This window comes from Cervus elaphus, chromosome 14 (genome assembly GCF_910594005.1).
Source record: "Cervus elaphus chromosome 14, mCerEla1.1, whole genome shotgun sequence".
Lineage (NCBI taxonomy): Eukaryota > Metazoa > Chordata > Mammalia > Artiodactyla > Cervidae > Cervus > Cervus elaphus.
This window is the reverse complement of record NC_057828.1, coordinates 40,040,525-40,063,118: the sequence shown is the minus strand read 5'-3', so window position 1 is coordinate 40,063,118 and position 22,594 is coordinate 40,040,525. Positions and strand designations below refer to the sequence as shown.

At 38.8% G+C, this 22,594-nt stretch overlaps 1 protein-coding gene across 1 annotated transcript in view; it reads right to left on the bottom strand.

Annotated features, from left to right (window-relative positions):
• MROH9 (maestro heat like repeat family member 9) overlaps positions 1-22,594 on the bottom strand; it is a 150,890-nt gene that overhangs the window by 4,866 nt on the left and 123,430 nt on the right. Inside the window, exons 19-22 of the mRNA XM_043922893.1 lie at positions 12,267-12,443; positions 9,296-9,448; positions 9,077-9,193; positions 8,393-8,495 (exon numbers count right to left, since the gene is read on the bottom strand). Of these exons, the coding sequence (XP_043778828.1) occupies positions 8,393-8,495; positions 9,077-9,193; positions 9,296-9,448; positions 12,267-12,443 (550 nt within the window). The remainder of the gene's footprint in view (positions 1-8,392; positions 8,496-9,076; positions 9,194-9,295; positions 9,449-12,266; positions 12,444-22,594) is intronic.

Genomic DNA, 22,594 nt, shown 5'->3' with positions numbered 1-22,594 from the left:
CAAACTTATCCATTTTATTTCTTGTTATTACCTTATTTTAGTTTTGGAAAATTCTTGGTCATTATCTCTTTAAATATTTAGTTTCATTTTTTCCCCACTATCCTCATGGAAGTGTATATTAGGCCTTTTAACCACATCTCATGTTCTTATGCTCTTTTCATAGTTTCCATTTTTATCTTTTCAAGTTTTGATCTTGAGGCTGAATATTTTATTCTGACATTTCTTTTTTTCTCTTCCTGAATTTATTTATTTTAAATTGAAGGATAAGTACAATGTTGTGTTGGTTTATTCTGACATTTCTAATTCTCTTAATCTCATTTCAGTTCTTTCTAATCTGCTGCTAACTTCATTGAGATCTGCATTCTATCTCATTGTGTAATCTTTTGAACATACTAATCATATTTATTTTAAAGTTCATATCTGATAAAGTTGAATAACTGCAGATACTAGATTCTGTTTCTACTGTTCTTTCTTGTAGTTAAAAAAAATCTAAACGATTTTAAAAAAAAATAAGTATCAGTTATAGTGTATACAGGCTTGAGTCAATACTGTTAGTCTCTGGGCATTTTATCTTCTCCCAGAGAGGATTTGTTTTTGCTTTTTTGGTAGGCAGTTAGGTTAGAAATATATCTCTTTAATTTGACCATGGAGTTAGATATTCAAAGATTTGATAATTATAAGGGCTGGTATATTTTTAGTTTATTCTTATTCCTAGGGTAGAGACATCAGGGATCAGGCAGAAAACTTGGGTGTATTTACCAGGATCCCTCCTCATTGTCAATCCACTCCAAGTTTTGTTCCACCAGTTCAGTGAAACAGCTAAAATTTCTTCTTAGTTTATCAGCCTTCCACTACCCTTTTTGAATATAAAATTGGAAAGTCTATAAAGGAAAATAACTCCCAAATATCAGGCCTACTTCTTTTAGTTTTTCTACTCTCACTGCCTTTATAAAAGCCCTTAAATGTTTTTAGATAGACTTAAAAAATATTTTTTTTTTATATTCTTATTATCTTCCTTTTACACATCATAAAAATTCATGTTATTGTTGTTTAGCCACTAAATCATGTCTGACTCTTTTGTGATTTCATGGACTGTAGCCCACCGGGCTCCTCTGTCCATGAAATTCTCCAGACAAGAAGACTGGAGTGTGTTGCCAATTCCTTCTCCAGGGCATCTTCCCAACCCAGGGATCAAGCCTACGTCTCCTGCACTGGCAGGCAGATTCTTTACCATTGAGCCACCAGGGAAGCCTGATAAAAATTCATAGGGAGAAAGAAATTTGGTGAAGGTCACATGGCTAGTGGGTATTCATTTTGAGATTTCAATGGAACCTTATATATTCTCACCAATAATTCACATTGCCCCTACCTCAGTCAAAATAGGGATCACAAAAATCACAGCAATACATTATTTTGATAATATGATTTACAGATAATAAAACTTGGGATATTCTCATTGACAGGTGGAACATGGGCTTAAGAATTTAAGACTAATGCTTAAAGACAAAGCCCTGTGTTGTGGAGGTATCCTTAACTGGCAAAGTTTTGCTTAATTTTGTAATCCAGTGTAATTCCTTTTAGAATTAGATGGAGGGTACCAATAAATGAATAAAAATTTCCTATGCTAGAGAATACTAATTTTCCCTATTGTCAAATTACTTCTTTATCTTTAGTTCTCTTACTGAAACTGAAGTGAGTTTTAGCTAGACACATGGTTGTTCAGCAGATGACTAGACTTTTAAGACTTCTCTGCAGCTAGGTATGGCAACATGTCTATGTTCCTGGCAAATGATCATTTAGTAGGTTATGTTCAGTCTTTACAGAGCTGTGTCCTCTTGATATATTTCCCTTTCCAGTTGACTGTTACATAGAAGTGGTAGCAGGAGCTAGAGCAAACATCTTGGATCTGATGTAGGAAACTGTGTGATGAGAATATAAGAGCAACAAAAGAACTGACACTAGTCTATTTACACCAGGATTGTTAAATGAGAAAGAAATCACCTACTATTTTGTTTAAGCCATAATTAGGTTAACCCAGTGACACCTTTTGCCCTTCATGTTTTTGCTTATTTCTTGGTGTAATACTGCTAATACTGTCTGTCTGCAATGCAGGAGACCTGGATTCAATTCCTGGGTTTGGAATATCCTCTGGAGAAGGAAATGGCAACCCACTCCAGTATCCTTGCCTGGAAAATCCCAGGAAAATCTGACTATTTATTCCTCATGATTACAATTACTGTTGTTGTGTTAGTTGCTTGGTTGTGCTTGACACTTTGTGACACCATAGACTGTATAGCCCCCTCCAGGCTCCTCTGTCCATGGAATTCTCCAGTCAAGAATACTGCAGTAGGTAGCCATGCCTTCCTCCAGGGGATCTTTCTGACTCCGGGATTGAACCCAGGTCTCCTGCATTGAAGGTGGATTCTTAACTGAGCCACCAGGAAGCCCCACTGTAGCTATAGTAATATCTGATAAGGCTAGTCTGCTATCTTTTTTGGTTAGAACTTCCTGGATATTCCTGCATGGTAACTTTTCTACATCAATTTTAAAATTAGCATGTCAATTTTGAAAAAAGTCCCATTGATATTTTAATTGGCATCTCATTCCATGTACAGACTGATTTAGGAAACAATTAAAAGGACAGAAATGGTATGGATCTAACAGAAGCAAAAGATACTAAGAAGAGGTGGCAAGAATACACAGAAGATACACAAAAAAGATCTTCACGATCCAGATAATCACGATGGTGTGATCACTCACCTAGAGCCAGACATCCTGGAATGTGAAGTCAAGTGGGCCTTAGAAAGCATCACTACGAACAAAGCTAGTGGAGGTGATGGAATTCCAGTTGAGTTATTTCAAATCGTGAAAGATGATGGTGTGAAAGTGCTGCACTCAATATGCCAGCAAATTTGGAAAGCTCAACAGTGACCATAGGATTGGAAAAATTCAGTTTTCATTCCAATCCCAAAGAAAGGCAATGCCAAAGAATGCTCAAACTACCACACAATTGCACTCATCTCAGGCTAGTAAAGTAATGCTCAGAATTCTCCAAGCCAGGCTTCAACAATACTTAAACCGTGAACTTCCAGATGTTCAAGCTGGTTTTAGAAAAGGCAGAGGAACCAGAGATCAAATTGCCTACATCCAGTGGATCATCAAAAAAGCAAGAGAGTTCCAGAAAAACCTCTATTTATGTTTTATTTACAATGACAAAGCCTTTGACTGTGTGGATCAAAACAAACTGTGGAAATTCTGAAAGAGTTGGGAACACCAGACCACATGACCTGCCTCCTGAGAAGTCTGTATGCAGAAGAAGCAACAGTTAGAACTGGACATGGAACAACAGACTGGTTCCAAATAGGAAAAGGAGTACATCAAGGCTTTATATTATCACCCTGCTTATTTAACTTATATGCAGAGCACATCATGGAAAACATTGGACCGGAGGAAGCACAAGCTGGAAACAAGATTGCCAGGAGAAATATCAATAACCTCAGATATGCAGATGACACCACCCTTATGGCAGAAAGTGAAGAAGAACTAAAGAGCCTCTCGATGAAAGTGAAAGAGGAGAGTGAAAAAGTTGACTTAAAGCTCAGCATTCAGAAAACTGAGATCACGGCATCTGGCCCCATCACTTCATGGCAAGTAGATGGGGAAACAATGGAAACAGTGACAGACTTTATTTTTGGGGGCTCCAAAATCAATGCAGATGGTGACTGCAGCCATGATTAAAAGATCCTTGCTCCTTGGAAGAAAAGTTATGACCAAACTAGACAGCATATTAAAAAGCAGAGACATTACTTTGCCAATAAAGGTCAATCTAGCCAAAGCTATGGTTTTTCCAGTAGTCATGTATGGATGTGAGAGTTGGACTATAAAGAAAGCTGAGCACTGAAGAATCGATGCTTTTGAACTGTGGTGTTGGAGAAGACCCTTGAGAGTCCCTTGGACTGCAAGGAGATCCAACCAGTCCATCCTAAAGGAGATCAGTCCTGAATATTCATTGTAAGGGCTGATGTGGAAGCTGAAACTCCCAATACTTTGGCCACCTGATGTGAAGAACTGACTCATTGGAAAAGACCCTGATGCTGGGAAAGATTGAAGGTGGGAGGAGAAGGGGTTGACAGAGGATGAGATGGTTGGATGGCATCACCGACCCCATGGAGATGAGTTTCAGTAAACTCGAGGAGTTCGTGATGGACAGGGAGGCCTGGTGTGCTTCAGTCCATGGTGCTGCAAAGAGTTGGACAAGACTGAGTGACTGAACTGAACTGACACATTTAAAATTTTGATTCTTTCCACAATTGTGGGTTATACCTTTCTATTTATTTAATTTTTCTTTGTGTATTTCAGTAATTCTTGCAAGTTCTTCATAGAAATACTGCCTACATTTTAAAGTTTCTTTTTAGATCTTCCTTCCTTCCATTAACATGATTTGATACACATTGAACTGATATTTGTATGGTTGTAAGGTAGGAATTTGTGTGTGTGTGTGTGTGTGTGTGTGTGTGTGTGTGTGCGCGCGCGCGTTTTCATTGTCCTAGCACCTTTTACTTGACAGTCCATCATTTCTGATCTGATATACATTTCCAGTTCTAATTTTTATATTAGGTGTTTTTGTACGTGTGGATCTGTTTCTAGGCTTCCTATACTGTTTCACAGGTCTTGTCTCCTTGAGTGAGTAAAAGATTGTCTACAATCTGTTAGTTTTATCTCATATGTTGGTCTTGAGCTTCCACATACATCCAGAATCAACTTTTCAAGATTTAGGGAATTGTCTGTTTTTTAAATTATAATTGTATTGAGTTTACTGATTAATATTTCTCAATGGGGACTCAGAGGGAATTCTAGATGGGATAAGTTGTTATTAGTACTGTTACAATTACTACTGAATACTAAGCATACTACTATAATATTAAATGAACATTAAATGCTATATGAACCTGAAGCAAGCAGACAAGGGAGCCTAGGGGATATAAAACACAGAGGTCAGTTTTCAGAGGCATGGAGAAATGTAAAAAACAGTGAAAAATTTACTGGGAGCTGGAAGTCCTACTGTTAAGTAGATACTGTATGTTCTTCAGTTCAGTTCAGTTCAGTTGCTCAGTCGTGTCCAACTCCTTGCAACCTCATGGGCTGCAGCATGCCAGGCTTCCCTGTCCATCACCAACTCCTCGAGTTTACTCAAACTGATGTCCATTGAGTCGGTGATGCCATCCAACCATCTCATCCTCTGTCAACCCCTTCTCCTCCCACCTTCAATTTTTCCCAGCATCAGGGTCTTTTCCAATGAGTCAACTCTTCACATCAGGTGGCCAAAGTACTGGAGTTTCAGCTTCAGCATTAGTCCTTTCAATGAATATTCAGGACTGATTTCCCTTAGGATGGACTGGTTGGATCTCCTTGTAGTCCAAGGGACTCTTAAGAGTCTTCTCCAACACCACAGTTCAAAACCACCAATTCTTCTATGCTCAGCTTTCTTCTTTCTTCTATGCTCAGTCCAACTCTCACATGCATACATGACCACTGGGAAAACCATAGCTTTGACTAGATAGACCTTTGTTGGCAAAGTAATATCTCTGCTTTTTAATATGCTGTCTAGGTTGGTCATAACTTTTCTTCCAAGGAGCAAGGGTCTTTTAATTTCATGGCTGCAGTCACCATCTGCATTGATTTTGGAGCCCCCAAAAATAAAGTCTGTCACTGTTTCCATTGTTTCCCCATCTACTTGCCATGAAGTGATGGGGCCAGATGCCATGATCTTAGTTTTCTGAATGCTGAGTTTTAAGCCAACTTTTTCACTCTCCTCTTTGACTTTCACCAAGAGGCTCTTCAGTTCTTCTTTGCTTTCTGCTGTAAGTGTGGTATCATCTGCATATCTGAGGTTACTGATATTTCTCCCTGCAATCTTGATTCCAGCTTGTGCTGCATCCAGCCTGGCATTTCACATGATGTACTCTGCATATAAGTTAAATAAGCAGGGTGACAATACATAGCCTTGATGTACTTCTTTCCTGATTTGGAACCAGTCTGTTGTTCCATGTTCAGTTCTAACTGGTGCTTCCTGACCTGCATACAGGTTTCTCAACAGGCAGATCAGGTGGTCTGGTATTCTCATCTCTTTCAGAATTTTCCAGCTTATTGTGATCCACACAGTCAAAGGCTTTGGCATAGTCAACAAAGCACAAGCTGTTTTTCTGGAACTCTCTCACTTTTTCAATGATCCAACTGATGTTGGCAATATGATCTCTGGTTCCTTTGTCTTTTATAAATCCAGCTTGAACATCTAGAAATTCTTATGCAATAATTTATCCCTTCCTTCTTTAGTTAGCTGAATTCCATCCATCAATGCTTTCTTTAAGGGTTCATGGTAATGAACTTTTGCTGAGTTTTTGTGTTTTAGAAATATTTTATTATCTTTGTAGTTGTATATAATTTTGATGAAACTTCCCTGGTAGCTCAACTGGTAAAGAATCTGCCTGCCATGTAGGAGACCCTGGTTTGCTTCCTGGATCAGGAAGATCCCATGGAGAAGGAATAGGTTACTCATGCCAGTATTCTTGGGCTTCTCTGTTGGCTCAGATGGTGAAGAATCCGCTTGAAATGAGAGACACCTGGGTTTAATCCCTGGGTTGGGAAGATTCCCTGGAGGAGGGGGCATGACAACCCACTCCTGTATTCTTGTCTGAAGAATCCCCATGACAGAGAGCCTGGAGGGCTATTGTCCATGGGGTCGCAAAGAATCGGACACGACTGAGCGACTAAGCACAAAACAGCTTAATTTTGATGATCTAAAATTTTTGATCACATATTTTTCTACTAAGGATTTGTATGTACTATTCTACTATATTTTAGAGTTGAATATTGAAATGGAGAAGTCTAATTTCAGATTTATTTATTTTGTAACGTATAGGTGAGTTTTTTTAACCGAAATGTTCAAAGAATTCTTTAACTCTAAAGTTCCATAACTTTAGGAATGTTAGGAATGTTTTATTCTGTATAAAATATGTCTTGAAAAATTTTACCATCTTCAGCATATTTAATTAAAATTTTTTTTGTTTTTAAATTTTATCTTTGAATACTTTTTTAATTGTTCATTTTTTCTTAAGGGATATTATCTTTCTGTAATCTATCTTCTCTATTGTTACTCCCCAATTTTTCAAACTATTTCTTATTGGTTTACATCTATTTTGCTAACATTTCTCAACCCTTTACTCCTTTTCCCTTACTGGGTTATCAACACTATGTATTTTCTTCCATTGCCTGCAATGTAGTTTTTTTTTTTTTAAATAATGGTTATATATTTTTCTTACACTTTCTACCGTACTTTGAAAGATTATTTTTCATGTGCTCCTATTTTACCATTATATATTCCTGAGCACTTATATCTATAGACCTTTATTTTTAAGAGTTTTGGATTCATGAATATAATTATTATGATTTTCAAGTACTCTGTAGAAACATTTTTTAAAATTTGTCTCCTGCATTGCAAGCAGATTCTTTACCACTGAGCTACCTGGGAAGCCCACATGTATGACATAACTAAGTATTTTCTCATTCCTTGGTGCCCTACATACTTCCTGAGGGCAAATGAGAACTCTTTCCTCTCATTTCAAATAAAGGATTATCAGTTTTGATCTTCGTGGTAAGAAGGTAGTGGGAAAAAAACTGGTTGGTCAGATTTGTTCAAGGTCAAAAATTTTGGTTGTCTTCTTTTAGAATCTTACTGTACTCCCTCAACTCTACATTTTCTTTTTTTGACCTTTATTAGATTTGGTAGCTCTTCCTCATCTGTTGTGGGCTTCCCTGGGGGCTCAGATGGTGAAGAATCTGCAGTGTGGGAGACCCGGGTTTGGTCCCTGGTTTGGGAAGATCCCCTGGAGAAGGGAATGGCAACCTACTCCAGTATTCTTGCCTGGAGAATCCCATGGACAAAGGTGCCTGGCAGGTGACACTTCATTGGGTTGCAAAGAGTCAAACAGGACTGAGCGACTGACTATCGCTCATATGTTGTAATTTGTGGTTAGAGATGTTCATGTTTTGTTAAAGACTGACATTTAAAAAAAATATATTATTCTTCAATGGGGAGAGGTGATTTTTAAGCAGCAAAGGAGAACTGTAGTGGTTTGCCACCTTCTTAAATTTTGAAATTCATCTGGTTGAATATTTTGTATGATAGTTTAATTACATACTTAGTAGTGTATTATAAAGTAGAACTCTATTCTCATCATATATTTTAACTTCTGCTCATTATAGATATCATCATGAAAATTTGAGTCCATCCTAAACAAAGAAAATTTATAATTTTTTCAAGGAAAACTTCTAGCTGCTATCCGTTCTTTACCTGTTAAGACAAATTAGGAAATGAGAATTGAATTTTACTTACCTAGTAAAATAACTGATCCTCTTTTCAGGTATCTTCTGGAACTCTCCAGGAATCCTAAGGTCTCAGATATCAAATCTGTAATGTATTTTTGATGAGAAATAAGCTGAGAATAAAAAGGAAAAAAATTATCTCACTTCTTGAAAATACTTATATGCTAAATTCAGAGAGGCTTCCAGGGAAACAAACTTGGTTGCTTATACCAAATTAGGACCGGGTTAAAACTTGGGGGTTTCTATGTAGGAATGTTACTCTCTTGCTTGCAGATATTATTCAGCTTTTATATGATATCCAGTCTTTGGGTTTCCAACCTTTGGTTAACATCCTTCCATCCCTACCTGTCTATTGTTGCAGTTTATGCTGGTTTTCAGAAAACCAGCTCATTCAGTCATGGAAAACTAATTCCAGCTTTTCTTTTGGTGATCTGAAATGCTGTGCCTGTCTTTACACTGCTCAAAGTAGGTGGGTTGAAGGAAGGAAAAATAGATGATCCATGTTAAGGAGAAGAAAGTGGGAAAGTTTAATTTTTCTCTGTTCTCAAGCCCTAGCTGTAATTGTACATATATTATCTTCTCTTCAGAGTCCTTCTAGATTCACCTTGTGCCCATTATGCTTTTCATCACTTTGTATATCCTTTAAAATTGTCTCTGTAACTCTTAGGGTAGTAAATCTTGAGTGGACACTTACAAGATTGTTACAGATGTTGAGCACCACCAACTCAAAATTGTAATATTCATCCTTTAGGAAATATAATGTTGACCATTTTAATTCTGAGGCACAGATTTCTAATGTATATTTACATGCCTGTGAAGCAGAATAAGGTCAGTAAATATCCATTCCATCTGGTGTTATATAAAACACTGTGATTCTCTGCAAAACTAAGAAAACCAAAATTTCAGGACTTACTTTAACTACTCTTTCCTCTGTATCTTCCAAAAACAGGATCAGAGGCACCAAGCCTGCATAAACCACATCATTTAGCATCCATGTATACTGACTCATGTCCATGAGTAACTGACCAAAGTGGTGAATGGCCATACTCCGAATACCTCCATTAGCCTAAAACATGCACACGGAAAAGACCTCATTTGAGAATATACATATACACACTATATATATATATACATATATATATATATATATACACTAACATATAATATGTATGTATATATATACACACACACTATATAGTATATATATTTATATAATGTATATACACTATATATGATGTGTATATAAGTGTGTGTATATATTTATCATTTGTTTTTAGAAAAGATTCACCTTGGGTGAATTCACCTTGGGTCTAAGAAGTCATCTCTTATTCTGATTTGAAAATAAGACTTACTTACCAAAATTCATATTACATGAAAGAAAATCCCCTGTGAAAAGTTTACTTCTTAAATTTAGGAAGATAGTATTTAATAACATACTAAAGATATTACTGGGGATGGTCTTGATCACTGTCTCCTGTACAGTGTCATGAACCTCCATCCATAGTTCTTGCTCCTTGGAAGAAAAGCTATGACCAACCTAAACAGCATATTAAAAAGCAGAGACATTACTTTGCCAATAAAGGTCCATCTAGTCAAAGCTATAGTTTTTCCAGTAGCCATGTATGGATGTGAGAGTTGAACCATAAAGAAAGCGTAGAGCCGAAGAATTGATGCTTTTGAACTGTGGTGTTGGAGAAGACTCTTGTGAGTCCTTTGGACTGCAAGGAGATCAAACCAGTCAACCCTAAAGGAAATCAGTCCTGAATATTCATTGGAAGGACTGATGATTAAGCTGAAACTCCCAATACTTTGGTCACCTGATGTGAAGAACTGACTCATTGGAAAAGAGCCTGATTCTGGGAAAGATTGAAGGCCAGAGGGGAAGGGGACGACAGAGGATGAGATGGTTGGATGGCATCACCGACTTGATGGACATGCATTTGAGCAAGCTTCAAGAGTTGATGACAGATAGGGAAACCTGGCTTGCTGCAGTCCATGGGGTTGCAGAGTCAGACATGACTGAGCAACTGAACTGAACTGAAAGATATAACTTGGAGATAATTTCTATCAAAATACTTAGGGTAATGTGACCATGATGTATTCAATGCTGGAGGCCTTTGCAGAATTGCTACTGAATACCAATGCGAGTTCTTTGCATACTGGCATAATACTAGGTTTCCAAGGGTTTACTTAGTCTAAATAGGAAGGTGACTGGAGTATAAGGATTCTAGAAGAGAAAAATTACAAGTCAGAGGAAGAGATTAATTTTTTAAAAATATAATATCACTTCCAGTTTTTACAAAAATATTACTCCACTTTGAAAATAATAATTTACATGGACATACTAATTATCAGCTGTATGAACTTGGTCTAATATTCACTTCAGTTTGCCTCAGTTTGCTTGTATGTAAACTGGATAATAGTAATAGTGTTGTCTTCTAGTGAAAATGAAAGTCACTCAGTCATGTCTGACTCTTTGCGACCCCATGGACTATTCAGTCTGTGGAATTCTCCAGGCCAGAATACTGTAGTGAGTAGCCTTTCCCTTCTCCAGGGGACCTTCCCAACCCAGCGATTGAACCCAGGTCTCTCGCATTGCAGGTGGATTCTTTACCTGCTGAGCCACAAGGGAAGCCCAAGAGAGTTGTCTAGAGAATTATACGAAATTGTCCATATAAATGCCTTAGAATAATGCCTGGTGTACAGTAAATGCTCAATAAATTTTAGCCAGTGTTATTATTACTATTATTATCATTATCTCCTTATAAAAATCTTTTCTGCCACTAAGTTTCCTCTTTCTATAATTTAATAATATTGAGCCTTTTTTTCAATGAAATCTGCAGAACTAGTAAGAAGTTACAAATTTTGGCAAGATAATTTACTGTGACACAATTCTCTAGTTCACAAACAATTCGTCAAAGGAGTCTTTAAAAACAAATAGATTTCTCATAGTATACCAACATGTTCTTGTTTATTAAAATACTGTATTTTTAATAAACTATACATTTACCATAAAAATGAGAATTTTCAAAACACACAACTATCTGATCAAAGAGTTTCTAATTAATGTTTTCTATGATAAGAAATTCATTTGGGATATTACACATGTCAACTCTAATACCCATAATATGCCTGCTACTCACTCTGTTTTACAGATGATACACTAACAGACTGAGCCACTTGCTCAGGAGTTCACAGCTAGTCAGTGGCAGCACAGGGATTTGAACCTAGAAAGTCCAGATTCAGGGTTAACAAATATAGCCACTAAACTACAATTCCTCTCTTATCTAAGAATAAAGGTTACATTTTGACTCTCATTTCCTATGGTCAGGCTTCCGTAGTTTAAAAACAAACATACAGGGCTTTCCTGGTGGCTCTGTGGTAAAGAATCTGCCTATCAATGCAGGAGACATGGGTTCGAGTCCTGATCCGGGAATATCTCACATGCCACGGAGCAACTAAGCCTGTGAGTCACAGTTAGCCTGTGCTCCAGAGCCCGGGAGCCACAGCATCTGTGCAGCCATGACTGAAGCCCACGTGCCCTGAAGCCCATACTCTGAAACAAGAGAGGAAATCACAGTGAGAAGACTGTGCACTGCAACTGGAGTATAGTCCCCTGCTTACTGCAACTAGAGAAAAGCCTGAGCAGCACGGGAGAGCCAGCACAGCCAAAAATAAATAAATAAAATTTTAAAAATATGTAAAAACACAAATACAAACTTGGAGCTCACTTGGTTAATATTATTATCTCTGGAAAACAAATGGCAGATCTGCACAAAATGACTGCGTTCTGTTCACTTATTCTGGAAGGTAATATCATTGCCTTAGCTGGCACTTCAGCTGAATGATGAAACCTAATGGTCTCACATATCTGTGTAACTCACATGATCCATCAGAGGACAATAGCTGGAAGCAATTCTGGTAGACAGGGAGGAGTAGGTCACCTTGTCCAGTCTGTCTAAAAGTTTCCTTAGGGTTATCAACGCCCGGATTATAACAGTTGTGTCTTTGGAAAGGAAGGCATCCAAGATGGATGTTAATAAGCTGCAGACATTTTCTATCTATGTATAACAGAAAGAAAATGGTGAGAATTAGGAGCTAGAAGGAGACTTGAGGTAGCATTTGATATGCACACCTCTGAGTTTGGGCAGCATGCAGTGGTGTGCTGGGGCTGGCTTACAGGAATCAACTGTCAAAAAAAGTCACTATTAAAAATTTAAATTTTATAAATTTAGAAATAAATAAAAACAATGGTAGTAAATACTCAAGACTCATTGCTTCCTATTTCTTTTGCTAAATTTGCTAAATTTTTCTGCCTTTCGGGTTGTTTACATGTATTGTATCTGTATGGTGGAAATATTAACTAATAATGTGTTACTGTGCATCTCTGCCCAGATCCATGTTTACTGATGTCCCTTTGATAGATTGAAATCAGCAATGGTGGGAGTATTTACACCAGGGAATAAGTGGTCTTATTTTCACAAAGTTGATTGTTTAATAAATATATACCAACATGCCATTGGCAGTACTAACATCTAAACTAGATGACAATGACCTGTTTGGACATGAGAGCCACTGAGCTCCTGAGCTAAGTAGTGGGCCTCAATTGCAGATCAGAGACATGCAGAATATCCCACCATTAAAACATGAAAAGAAAACATCAAAAAAGAGAGAGAAAGGCTGGAAAGAAAAGAAGTAAAAGAAATAAATACTATTTGCCAAAGTAATAGCCAGAAGACACTTGTGTCATGCAGGAAAACTGAGTCCTTACTAGTAGATGGTGGGTGAAACATCAATCCAGATCACTTTCTACTGTCTCTCTCTTGGTCAGAGCACTAGACAAGGCAATAAATAACTTTCTATTCACAATTCATACTATTGACTCCTATGATTTATCTAAAAGAAATAAACTATGACTCACTTCATTCTAAATGCAAAATGAGTGCCCACTGACTGTCTTTAAGCTTTCAGAGACTGTGCTTAATAGATATACTAGGATTTATTAAATTTATTATTAAATCAGTAACAATTTATGGAATATCTACAGTCTCAGCATTGTGCAAGGTACTTTGGAATATGCAAGTGAATTATAAAACTTGAGTTCAGTTCAGTCGCTCAGTTGTGTCCGACTCTTTGCGACCCCATGAATCCCAGCACGCCAGGCCTCCCTGTCCATCACGAACTCCCGGAGTTTACTCAAACTCATGCCCATCGAGTCGGTGATGCCATCCAGCCATCTCATCCTCTGTTGTCCCCTTCTCCTCCTGCCCCCAATCCCTCCCAGCATCAGGGTCTTTACCAATGAGTCAACTGTTTGCATGAGGTGGCCAAAGTACTGGAGTTTCAGCTTCAGCATCAGTCCCTCCAATGAACACCCAGGACTGATCTCCTTTAGGATGGACTGGTTGGATCTCCTTGCAGTCCAAGGGACTCTCAAGAGTCTTCTCCAACGCCACAGTTCAAAAGCGTCAATTTTTCAGTACTCAGCTTTCTTCACAGTCCAACTCTCACATCCATATATGACCACTGGAAAAACCATAGCCTTGACTAGACGGACTTTTGTTGGCAATGTAATGTCTCTGCTTTTTATTTTTTTATTTATTTTTTATTTTTTTTAAATTAATTTATTTATTTTTTCAGTGGGTTTTGTCATACATTGATATGAATCAGCCATAGATTTACACGTATTCCCCATCCCTATCCCCCCTCCCCCCTCCCTCTCCACCCGATTCCTCTGTGTCTTCCCAGTGCACCAGGTTCGAGCACTTGTCTCATGCATCCCACCTGGGCTGGTAACCTGTTTCACCACAGATAATATACATGCCGTTCTTTCGCAACATCCCACCCTCACCTTCTCCCACAGAGTTCAAAAGTCTGTTCTGTACTTCTGTGTCTCTTTTTCTGTTTTGCATATAGGGTTGTCGTTACCATCTTTCTAAATTCCATATATATGTGTTAGTATGCTGTAATGTTCTTTATCTTTCTGGTTTACTTCACTCTGTATAATGGGCTCCAGTTTCATCCATCTCATTAGAACTGGTTCAAATGAATTCTTTTTAATGGCTGAGTAATATTCCATGGTGTATATGTACCACAGCTTCTTTATCCATTCATCTGCTGATGGGCATCTTGGTTGCTTCCATGTCCTGGCTATTATAAACAGTGCTGCGATGAACATTGGGGTGCACGTGTCTCTTTCAGATCTGGTTTCCTCAGTGTGTATGCCCAGGAGTGGGATTGCTGGGTCATATGGCAGTTCTATTTCCAGTTTTTTAAGAAATCTCCACACTGTTCTCCATAGCGGCTGTACTAGTTTGCATTCCCACCAACAGTGTAAGAGGGTTCCCTTTTCTCCACAGCCTCTCCAGCATTTATTGCTTGTAGACTTTTGGATAGCAGCCATCCTGACTGGTGTGTAATGGTACCTCATTGTGGTTTTGATTTGCATTTCTCTGATAATGAGTGATGTTGAGCATCTTTTCATGTGTTTGTTAGCCATCTGTATGTCTTCTTTGGAGAAATGTCTGTTTAGTTCTTTGGCCCATTTGTTGATTGGGTCATTTATTTTTCTGGAATTGAGCTGCAGGAGTTGCTTGTATATTTTTGAGATTAATCCTTTGTCTGTTTCTTCATTTGCTATTATTTTCTCCCAATCTGAGGGCTGTCTTTTCACCTTACTTATAGTTTCCTTTGTAGTGCAAAAGCTTTTAAGTTTCATTAGGTCCCATTTGTTTAGTTTTGCTTTTATTTCCAATATTCTAGGAGGTGGGTCATAGAGGATCTTGCTGTGAATTATGTCAGAGAGTGTTTTGCCTATGTTCTCCTCTAGGAGTTTTATAGTTTCTGGTCTTACATTTAGATCTTTAATCCATTTTGAGTTTATTTTTGTGCATGGTGTTAGAAAGTGTTCTAGTTTCATTCTTTTACAAGTGGTTGACCAGCTTTCCCAGCACCACTTGTGAAAAAGGTTGTCTTTTTTCCATTGTATATCCTTGCCTCCTTTGTCAAAGATAAGGTGTCCATAGATTCATGGATTTATCTCTGGGCTTTCTATTCTGTTCCATTGATCTATATTTCTGTCTTTGTGCCAGTACCATACTGTCTTGATGACTGTGGCTTTGTAGTAGAGTCTGAAGTCAGGCAGGTTGATTGCTTCAGTTCCATTCTTCTTTCTCAAGATTACTTTGGCTATTCGAGGTTTTTTGTATTTCCATACAAATTGTGAAATTCTTTGGTCTAGTTCTGTGAAAAATACCGTTGGTAGCTTGATAGGGATTGCATTGAATCTATAGATTGCTTTGGGTAGAATAGCCATTTTGACAATATTGATTCTTCCAATCCATGAGCATGGTATGTTTCTCCATCTGTTTGTGTCCTCTTTGATTTCTTTCATCAGTGTTTTATAGTTTTCTATGTATAGGTCTTTTGTTTCTTTAGGTAGATATATTCCTAAGTATTTTATTCTTTTTGTTGCAATGGTGAATGGTATTGTTTCCTTAATTTCTCTTTCTGTTTTTTCATTGTTAGTATATAGGAATGCAAGGGATTTTTGTGTGTTAATTTTATATCCTGCAACTTTACTATATTCATTGATTAGCTCTAGTAATTTTCTGGAAGAGTCTTTAGGGTTTTCTATGTAGAGGATCATGTCATCTGCAAACAGTGAGAGTTTCACTTCTTCTTTTCCTATCTGGATTCCTTTTACTTCTTTTTCTGCTCTGATTGCTGTGGCCAGAACTTCCAACACTATGTTGAATAGTAGTGGTGAGAGTGGGCACCCTTGTCTTGTTCCTGATTTCAGGGGAAATGCTTTCAATTTTTCACCATTGAGGGTGATACTTGCTGTGGGTTTGTCATATATAGCTTTTATTATGTTGAGGTATGTTCCTTCTATTCCTGCTTTCTGGAGAGTTTTAATCATGAATGGGTGTTGAATTTTGTCAAAGGCTTTCTCTGCATCTATTGAGATAATCATATGGTTTTTATCTTTCAATTTGTTAATGTGGTGTATTACATTGATTGATTTGCAGATATTAAAGAATCCTTGCATTCCTGGGATAAAGCCCACTTGGTCGTGGTGTATGATTTTTTTAATATGTTATTGCATTCTGTTTGCTCGAATTTTGTTAAGGATTTTTTCATCTATGTTCATCAGTGATATTGGCCTGTAGTTTTCTTTTTTTGTGGCATCTTTGTCTGGTTTTGGAATTAGGGTGATGGTGGCCTCATAGAATGAGTTTGGAAGTTTACCTTCCTCTGCAATTTTCTGGAAGAGTTTGAGTAAGATAGGTGTTAGCTCTTCTCTAAATTTTTGGTAGAATTCAGCTGTGAAGCCATCTGGTCCTGGGCTTTTGTTTGCTGGTAGATTTTTGATTACAGTTTCGATTTCCTTGCTTGTGATGGGTCTGTTAAGATCTTCTCTTTCTTCCTGGTTCAGTTTTGGAAGGTTATCCTTTTCTAAGAATTTGTCCATTTCATCCAAATTGTCCATTTTATTGGCATAGAGCTGCTGGTAGTAGTCTCTTATGATCCTTTGTATTTCAGTGTTGTCTGTTGTGATCTCTCCATTTTCATTTCTAATTTTGTTAATTTGGTTCTTCTCTCTTTGTTTCTTAATGAGTCTTGCTAATGGTTTGTCAATTTTGTTTATTTTTTCAAAAAACCAGCTTTTAGCTTTGTTGATTTTTGCTATGGTCTCTTTAGTTTCTTTTGCATTTATTTCTGCCCTGATTTTTAGGATTTCTTTCCTTCTGCTAACCCTGGGGTTCTTCATTTCTTCCTTCTCTAATTGCTTTAGGTGTAGAGTTAGGTTATTTATTTGGCTTTTTTCTTGTTTCTTCATGTGAGCCTCTAATGCTATGAACCTTCCCCTTAGCACTGCTTTTACAGTATCCCATAGGTTTTGGGTTGTTGTGTTTTCATTTTCATTCATTTCTATGCATATTTTTATTTCTTTTTTGATTTCTTCTATGATTTGTTGGTTATTCAGAAGCGTGTTATTTAGCCTCCATATGTTTGCATTTTTAACAATTTTTTTCCTGTAATTGAGATCTAATCTCACTGCACTGTGGTCAGAAAAGATGACTGGAATGATTTCAATTTTTTTGAATTTTCCAAGACTAGATTTATGGCCCAGGATGTGGTCTATTCTGGAGAAGGTTCCATGTGCACTTGAGAAAAAGGTGAAGTTGATTGTTTTGGGGTGAAATGTCCTATAGATATCAATCAGGTCTAGCTGGTCCATTGTGTCATTCAAGGTTTGTGTTTCCTTGTTAATTTTCTGTTTAGTTGATCTATCCATAGTTGTGAGTGGGGTATTAAAGTCTCCCACTATTATTGTGTTAGTATTAATTTCCTCTTTCATACTTGTTAGCGTTTGCCGCACATATTGTGGTGCTCCTATGTTGGGTGCATATATATTTATAATTGTTATATCTTCTTCTTGCATTAATCCTTTGATCATTATGTAGTGTCCTTCTTTGTCTCTTTTCACATCCTTTATTTGAAAGTCTATTTTATCTGATATGAGTATTGCGACTCCTGCTTTCTTTTGGTCTCCGTTTGCATGAAATATTTTTTTCCAGCCCTTCAGTTTTAGTCTGTATGTGTCTCCTGCTTTGAGGTGGGTCTCTTGTAGACAGCATATATAGGGGTCTTGTTTTTGTATCCATTCAGCCAATCTTTGTCTTTTGGTTGGGGCATTCAACCCATTTACATTTAAGGTAATTATTGATAGGTGTGGTCCCGTTGCCATTTACTTTGTTGTTTTGGGTTCACGTTTATACAACCTTTCTGCATTTCCTATCTAGAGAAGATCCTTTAGCATTTGTTGAAGAGCTGGTTTGGTGGTGCTGAATTCTCTCAGCCTTTGCTTGTCTGTAAAGCTTTTGAATTCTCCTTCATATCTGAATGAGATCCTTGCTGGGTACAGTAATCTAGGTTGTAGGTTATTCTCTTTCATTACTTTCAGTATGTCTTGCCATTCCCTTCTGGCCTGGAGGGTTTCTATTGATAGATCAGCTGTTATCCTTATGGGAATCCCTTTGTGTGTTATTTGTTGTTTCTCCCTTGCTGCTTTTAATATTTGTTCTTTGTGTTTGATCTTTGTTAATTTGATTAATATGTGTCTTGGGGTGTTTCGCCTTGTGTTTATCCTGTTTGGGACTCTCTGGGTTTCTTGGACTTGGGTGGCTATTTCCTTCCCCATTTTAGGGAAGTTTTCAGCTATTATCTCCTCAAGTATTTTCTCATGGCCTTTCTTTTTGTCTTCTTCTTCTGGGATTCCTATGATTCGAATGTTGGGGCGTTTCACATTGTCCCAGAGGTCCCTGAGGTTGTCCTCATTTCTTTTGATCCTTTTTTCTTTTTTCCTCTCTGCTTCATTTATTTCCACCATTTTATCTTCTACCTCACTTATCCTATCTTCTGCCTCCGTTATTCTACTCTTGGTTCCCTCCAAAGTGTTTTTGATCTCATTCATTGCATTATTCATTATTGATTGACTCTTTTTTATTTCTTCTAGGTCTTTATTAAACATTTCTTGCATCTTTTCAATCTTTGTCTCCAGGCTATTTATCTGTAACTCCATTTTGTTTTCAAGATTTTGGATCATTTTTATTATCATTATTCTAAATTCTTTTTCAGGTAGATTCCCTATCTCCTCCTCTTTTGCTTTACTTGGTGGGCATTTTTCATGTTCCTTTACCTGTTGGATATTTCTTTGCCTTTTCATCTTGTTTAGATTGCTGTGTCTGGAGTGGGCTTTCTGTATTCTGGAGGTCTGTGGTTCCTTTTTATTGTGGAGGATTTACCCAGTGGGTGGGGTTAGACGATTGGCTTGTCAAGATTTCCTGGTTAGGAAAGTTTGCGTCGGTGTTCTGGTGCGTGGAACTTCATTTCTTCTCTCTGGAGAGCAATGGAGTGCTCAGTAATGAGTTTTGAGATGGGTCTATGTGTTAGGTGTCACCTTGGGCAGCCTGTATGTTGACGTTTAGGGCTATGTTCCTGCGTTGCTGGAGAATTTGCTTGGTATGTCTTGCTCTAAAACTTATTGGCTCTTGGGTGGTGGTTGGTTTCAGTGTAGGTATGGAGGCTTTTGGACGGTCACTTATTACTTAAAGTTCCATGTAGTCAGGAGTTTTCTGGTGTTCTCAGGTTTTGGGCTTAAGTCTCCTGCCTCTGGATTTCAGTTTTATTCTTCCTGTAGTCTCAGGACTTCTCCAACTACACAGCACTGATAATAAAACTTCTAGGTTAATGGCGAAAAGATTCTCCCCCGTTAGGGACACCCAGAGAGGTTCACAGAGTTACATGAAGAAGAGGAGAGGGAGGAGGGGGATAGTGTTGAGCAGGAGGAGAAAAAGGGGGACTCAAGAGGAGAGAGACAGATCTACACAGTTGTCTGTTCCCAGAATGTTCTCCGTAGCCCAGACACCCACCAGGATTCACAGAATTGGATTAGGAAGAGAAGGGGAAAGGAGGAAATAGAGGTGTTCAGAGGCAGAAAACAGAGAGTCAAGATTGGGAGAGAAAAATCAATACACTCCTGAATAAAAATGGGAACTGAATATTGGATTCTTAAATGTTCACAATTTATATGATATATTGAAAAACAAAAATTAAAAATCTAGAGTAGAGATTAGACTCTTAAAAATACTATATTAAAAACAAAAACCAAAACACACACAAAAAAAATTTTTTTAAATATATATGAAGTTCAGTTTAAAAAATAGGGCTTCTCTTTTTTTTTTTTTTTGGTAAGGTTATAGTGTATTGAAAATGAAAATTAAGGAGTAGTAGAGGAGTACTAGAGGACTTTAAAAGAAATAAGAGAAAAAGAAAAATAGAAAATAGAAGAGAAAAAGGAGGAAAAAAGAAAGAAAGAGAAAAAAAAGAATTTTCCCTAATTAAATAAATCGTAAAAATCTATGAAAATGAAAGTTAAGGAATGATGGGGGAGTAATAGGGAATTTTAAAGGAAAATAAAAGAGAAAAAATAAAAAAGAAAAAATTAAAAAAAAATTTTTTTTTCTTATAAAAAAAAAAAAAAGTAAAAATATATCTAGGAATTTCTCTGGAGCTGTTGCGGTCAGTGTCGGTTCGGCTCAGTTTCAGATATCTCCTCGTTCCAGCTTACAGATCTCGATATCTACAGGCCTCTTCCGGTGTAAACGGTGTTTTCTACAGGGATTTTAATCTGTTGCACCGCTCTCTCCTGAAGCGGTTCCCTTTGTTTATTTGGCTTCTGTTTGCCGGTTTCTTCAGAGCCTCATTTCTGCCCTGACACAGGCGGGCGGAGGTGGACTCTTATTCAGGTAGCTAGCTCTGTCGCGCTGCTGGGAGGGGCTGACGCTGCGGGGATGGGCTGGCGCTGTCGGGAGAGGCTGGCGCTGGTTTCTCGGTCTGCGCTGCTCAGAAACCCGGCCGCTCCTCATGGAGCAAGCCGCGCGCAGCTCCAGCCCTCGGGTGATCCACAAGAGCGCGGAACAAAAGGCTGAGTCCGCTCTTGTGCCTTCCCCGTCAGAGCGGTCCAGGCAGCCAGGAGCTTGACCGGCGCACTCTCTCCGGGTGCGGCGCACCCTCTCCCATGGTCCCAGTCTCGGTTTCTGCCGGCGCCAGTCAGGTGTGTGCGCCTTCTGCCCTCTGCCCCCAGCCCGTCCCCGCCCGCGTCGGTCGGGTGCCTGCGCGCTGTGTCTCGCCGCGACCTGCTCCCGCCTCCGGTGGGTCCGGGCCGGCCCGCAATGTGCGAGCCCCTCTCCAGACTCTCTCGGTCCCCCCGTTCCGCGAACGGCCGGCAGCGAGTTCGGGCCGACCAATTTTCTCTCTCTTCCCTGCTCTCCCACAGTTCAAGCCGGCAACTCACAAAAGCTCCCTCCGATTGTCCTCAGGGCACTCAGGCCCGGACCCTGCCCCAAACAATGCCGCCTGCTCCTCTCCGTGCCACCCCCACTTGCTGGTGGCGGATGTGGGTGTCTGGGGCACTTTTCTGCTGAGAGTTGCTTTTAGGCACCTAATCTGTGGGTTTTATTTATTGTTTCCCTCCCAGTCAGGTTGCCCTCCTAGATTGAAACACTTCCCCCAGGCCTGCCAGTGCGAGGGTTTCCGGGTGTCTGGAAACGTCCTCTAAAGACTCCCTTCCCGGACGGATCTCCGTCCTTAGCTCTTTTGTCTCACTTTTTATCTTTTATATTTTTTCCTACCTCCTTTCGAAGACAATGGGCTGCTTTTCTGGGCGCCTGATGACCTCAGCTAGCGATCAGAAGTTGTTTTGTGAAGTTTGCTCTGCGTTCAGATATTCTTTTGATGAATTTGTAGGAGAGAAAGTGGTCTCCCCGTCCTACTCCTCCGCCATCTTGGCTCCTCCCCCCCGTCTCTGCTTTTTAATGTGCTATCTAGGGTGGTCATAACTTTCCTTCCAAGGAGTAAGTGTCTTTTAATTTCATGGCTGCAGTCACCATCTACAGTGATTTTGGAACCCCCAAAAATGAAGTCTGACACTGTTTCCAATGTCTCCCCATTTATTTCCCATGAGGTGATGGGACTAGATGCCATGATCTTAGTTTTCTGAATGTTAAGCTTTAAGCCAACTTTTTCACTCTCCTCTTTCACTTTCATCAAGAGGCTTTTTAGTTCCTCTTCACTTTCTGCCATAAGGGTGGTGTTATCTGTATATCTGAGGTTATTGATATTTCTCCCTGCAATCTTCATTCCAGCTCGTGCTTCTTCCAGCCCAGCGTTTCTCATGATGTACTCTGCATACAAGTTAAATAAGCAGGGTGACAATATACAGCCTTGAGGTACTCCTTTTCCTATTTGGAACCAGTCTGCTGTTCCATGTCCAGTTCTGACTGTTGCTTCCTGACCTGCATACAGGTTTCTCAAGAGGTAGGTCAGGTGGTCTCGTATTCCCCCTCTCCCTCAGAATTTTCCACAGTTTATTGTGATCCACACAGTCGAAGGTTTTGGCGTAGTCAATAAAGCAGAAATAGATGTTTTTCTGGAACTCTCTTGCTTTTTCAATGATCCAGCGGATGTTGGCAATTTGATCTCTGGTTCCTCTGCCTTTTCTGAAACCAGCTTGAACATCTGTTCATGGTTCATGAACATTGTTCATGGTTCACGTATTGCTGAAGCCAGGCTTGGAGAATTTTGAGCATTACTTTACTAGCATGTGAGATGAGTGCAGTTGTGTGGTAGTTTGAGCATTCTTTGG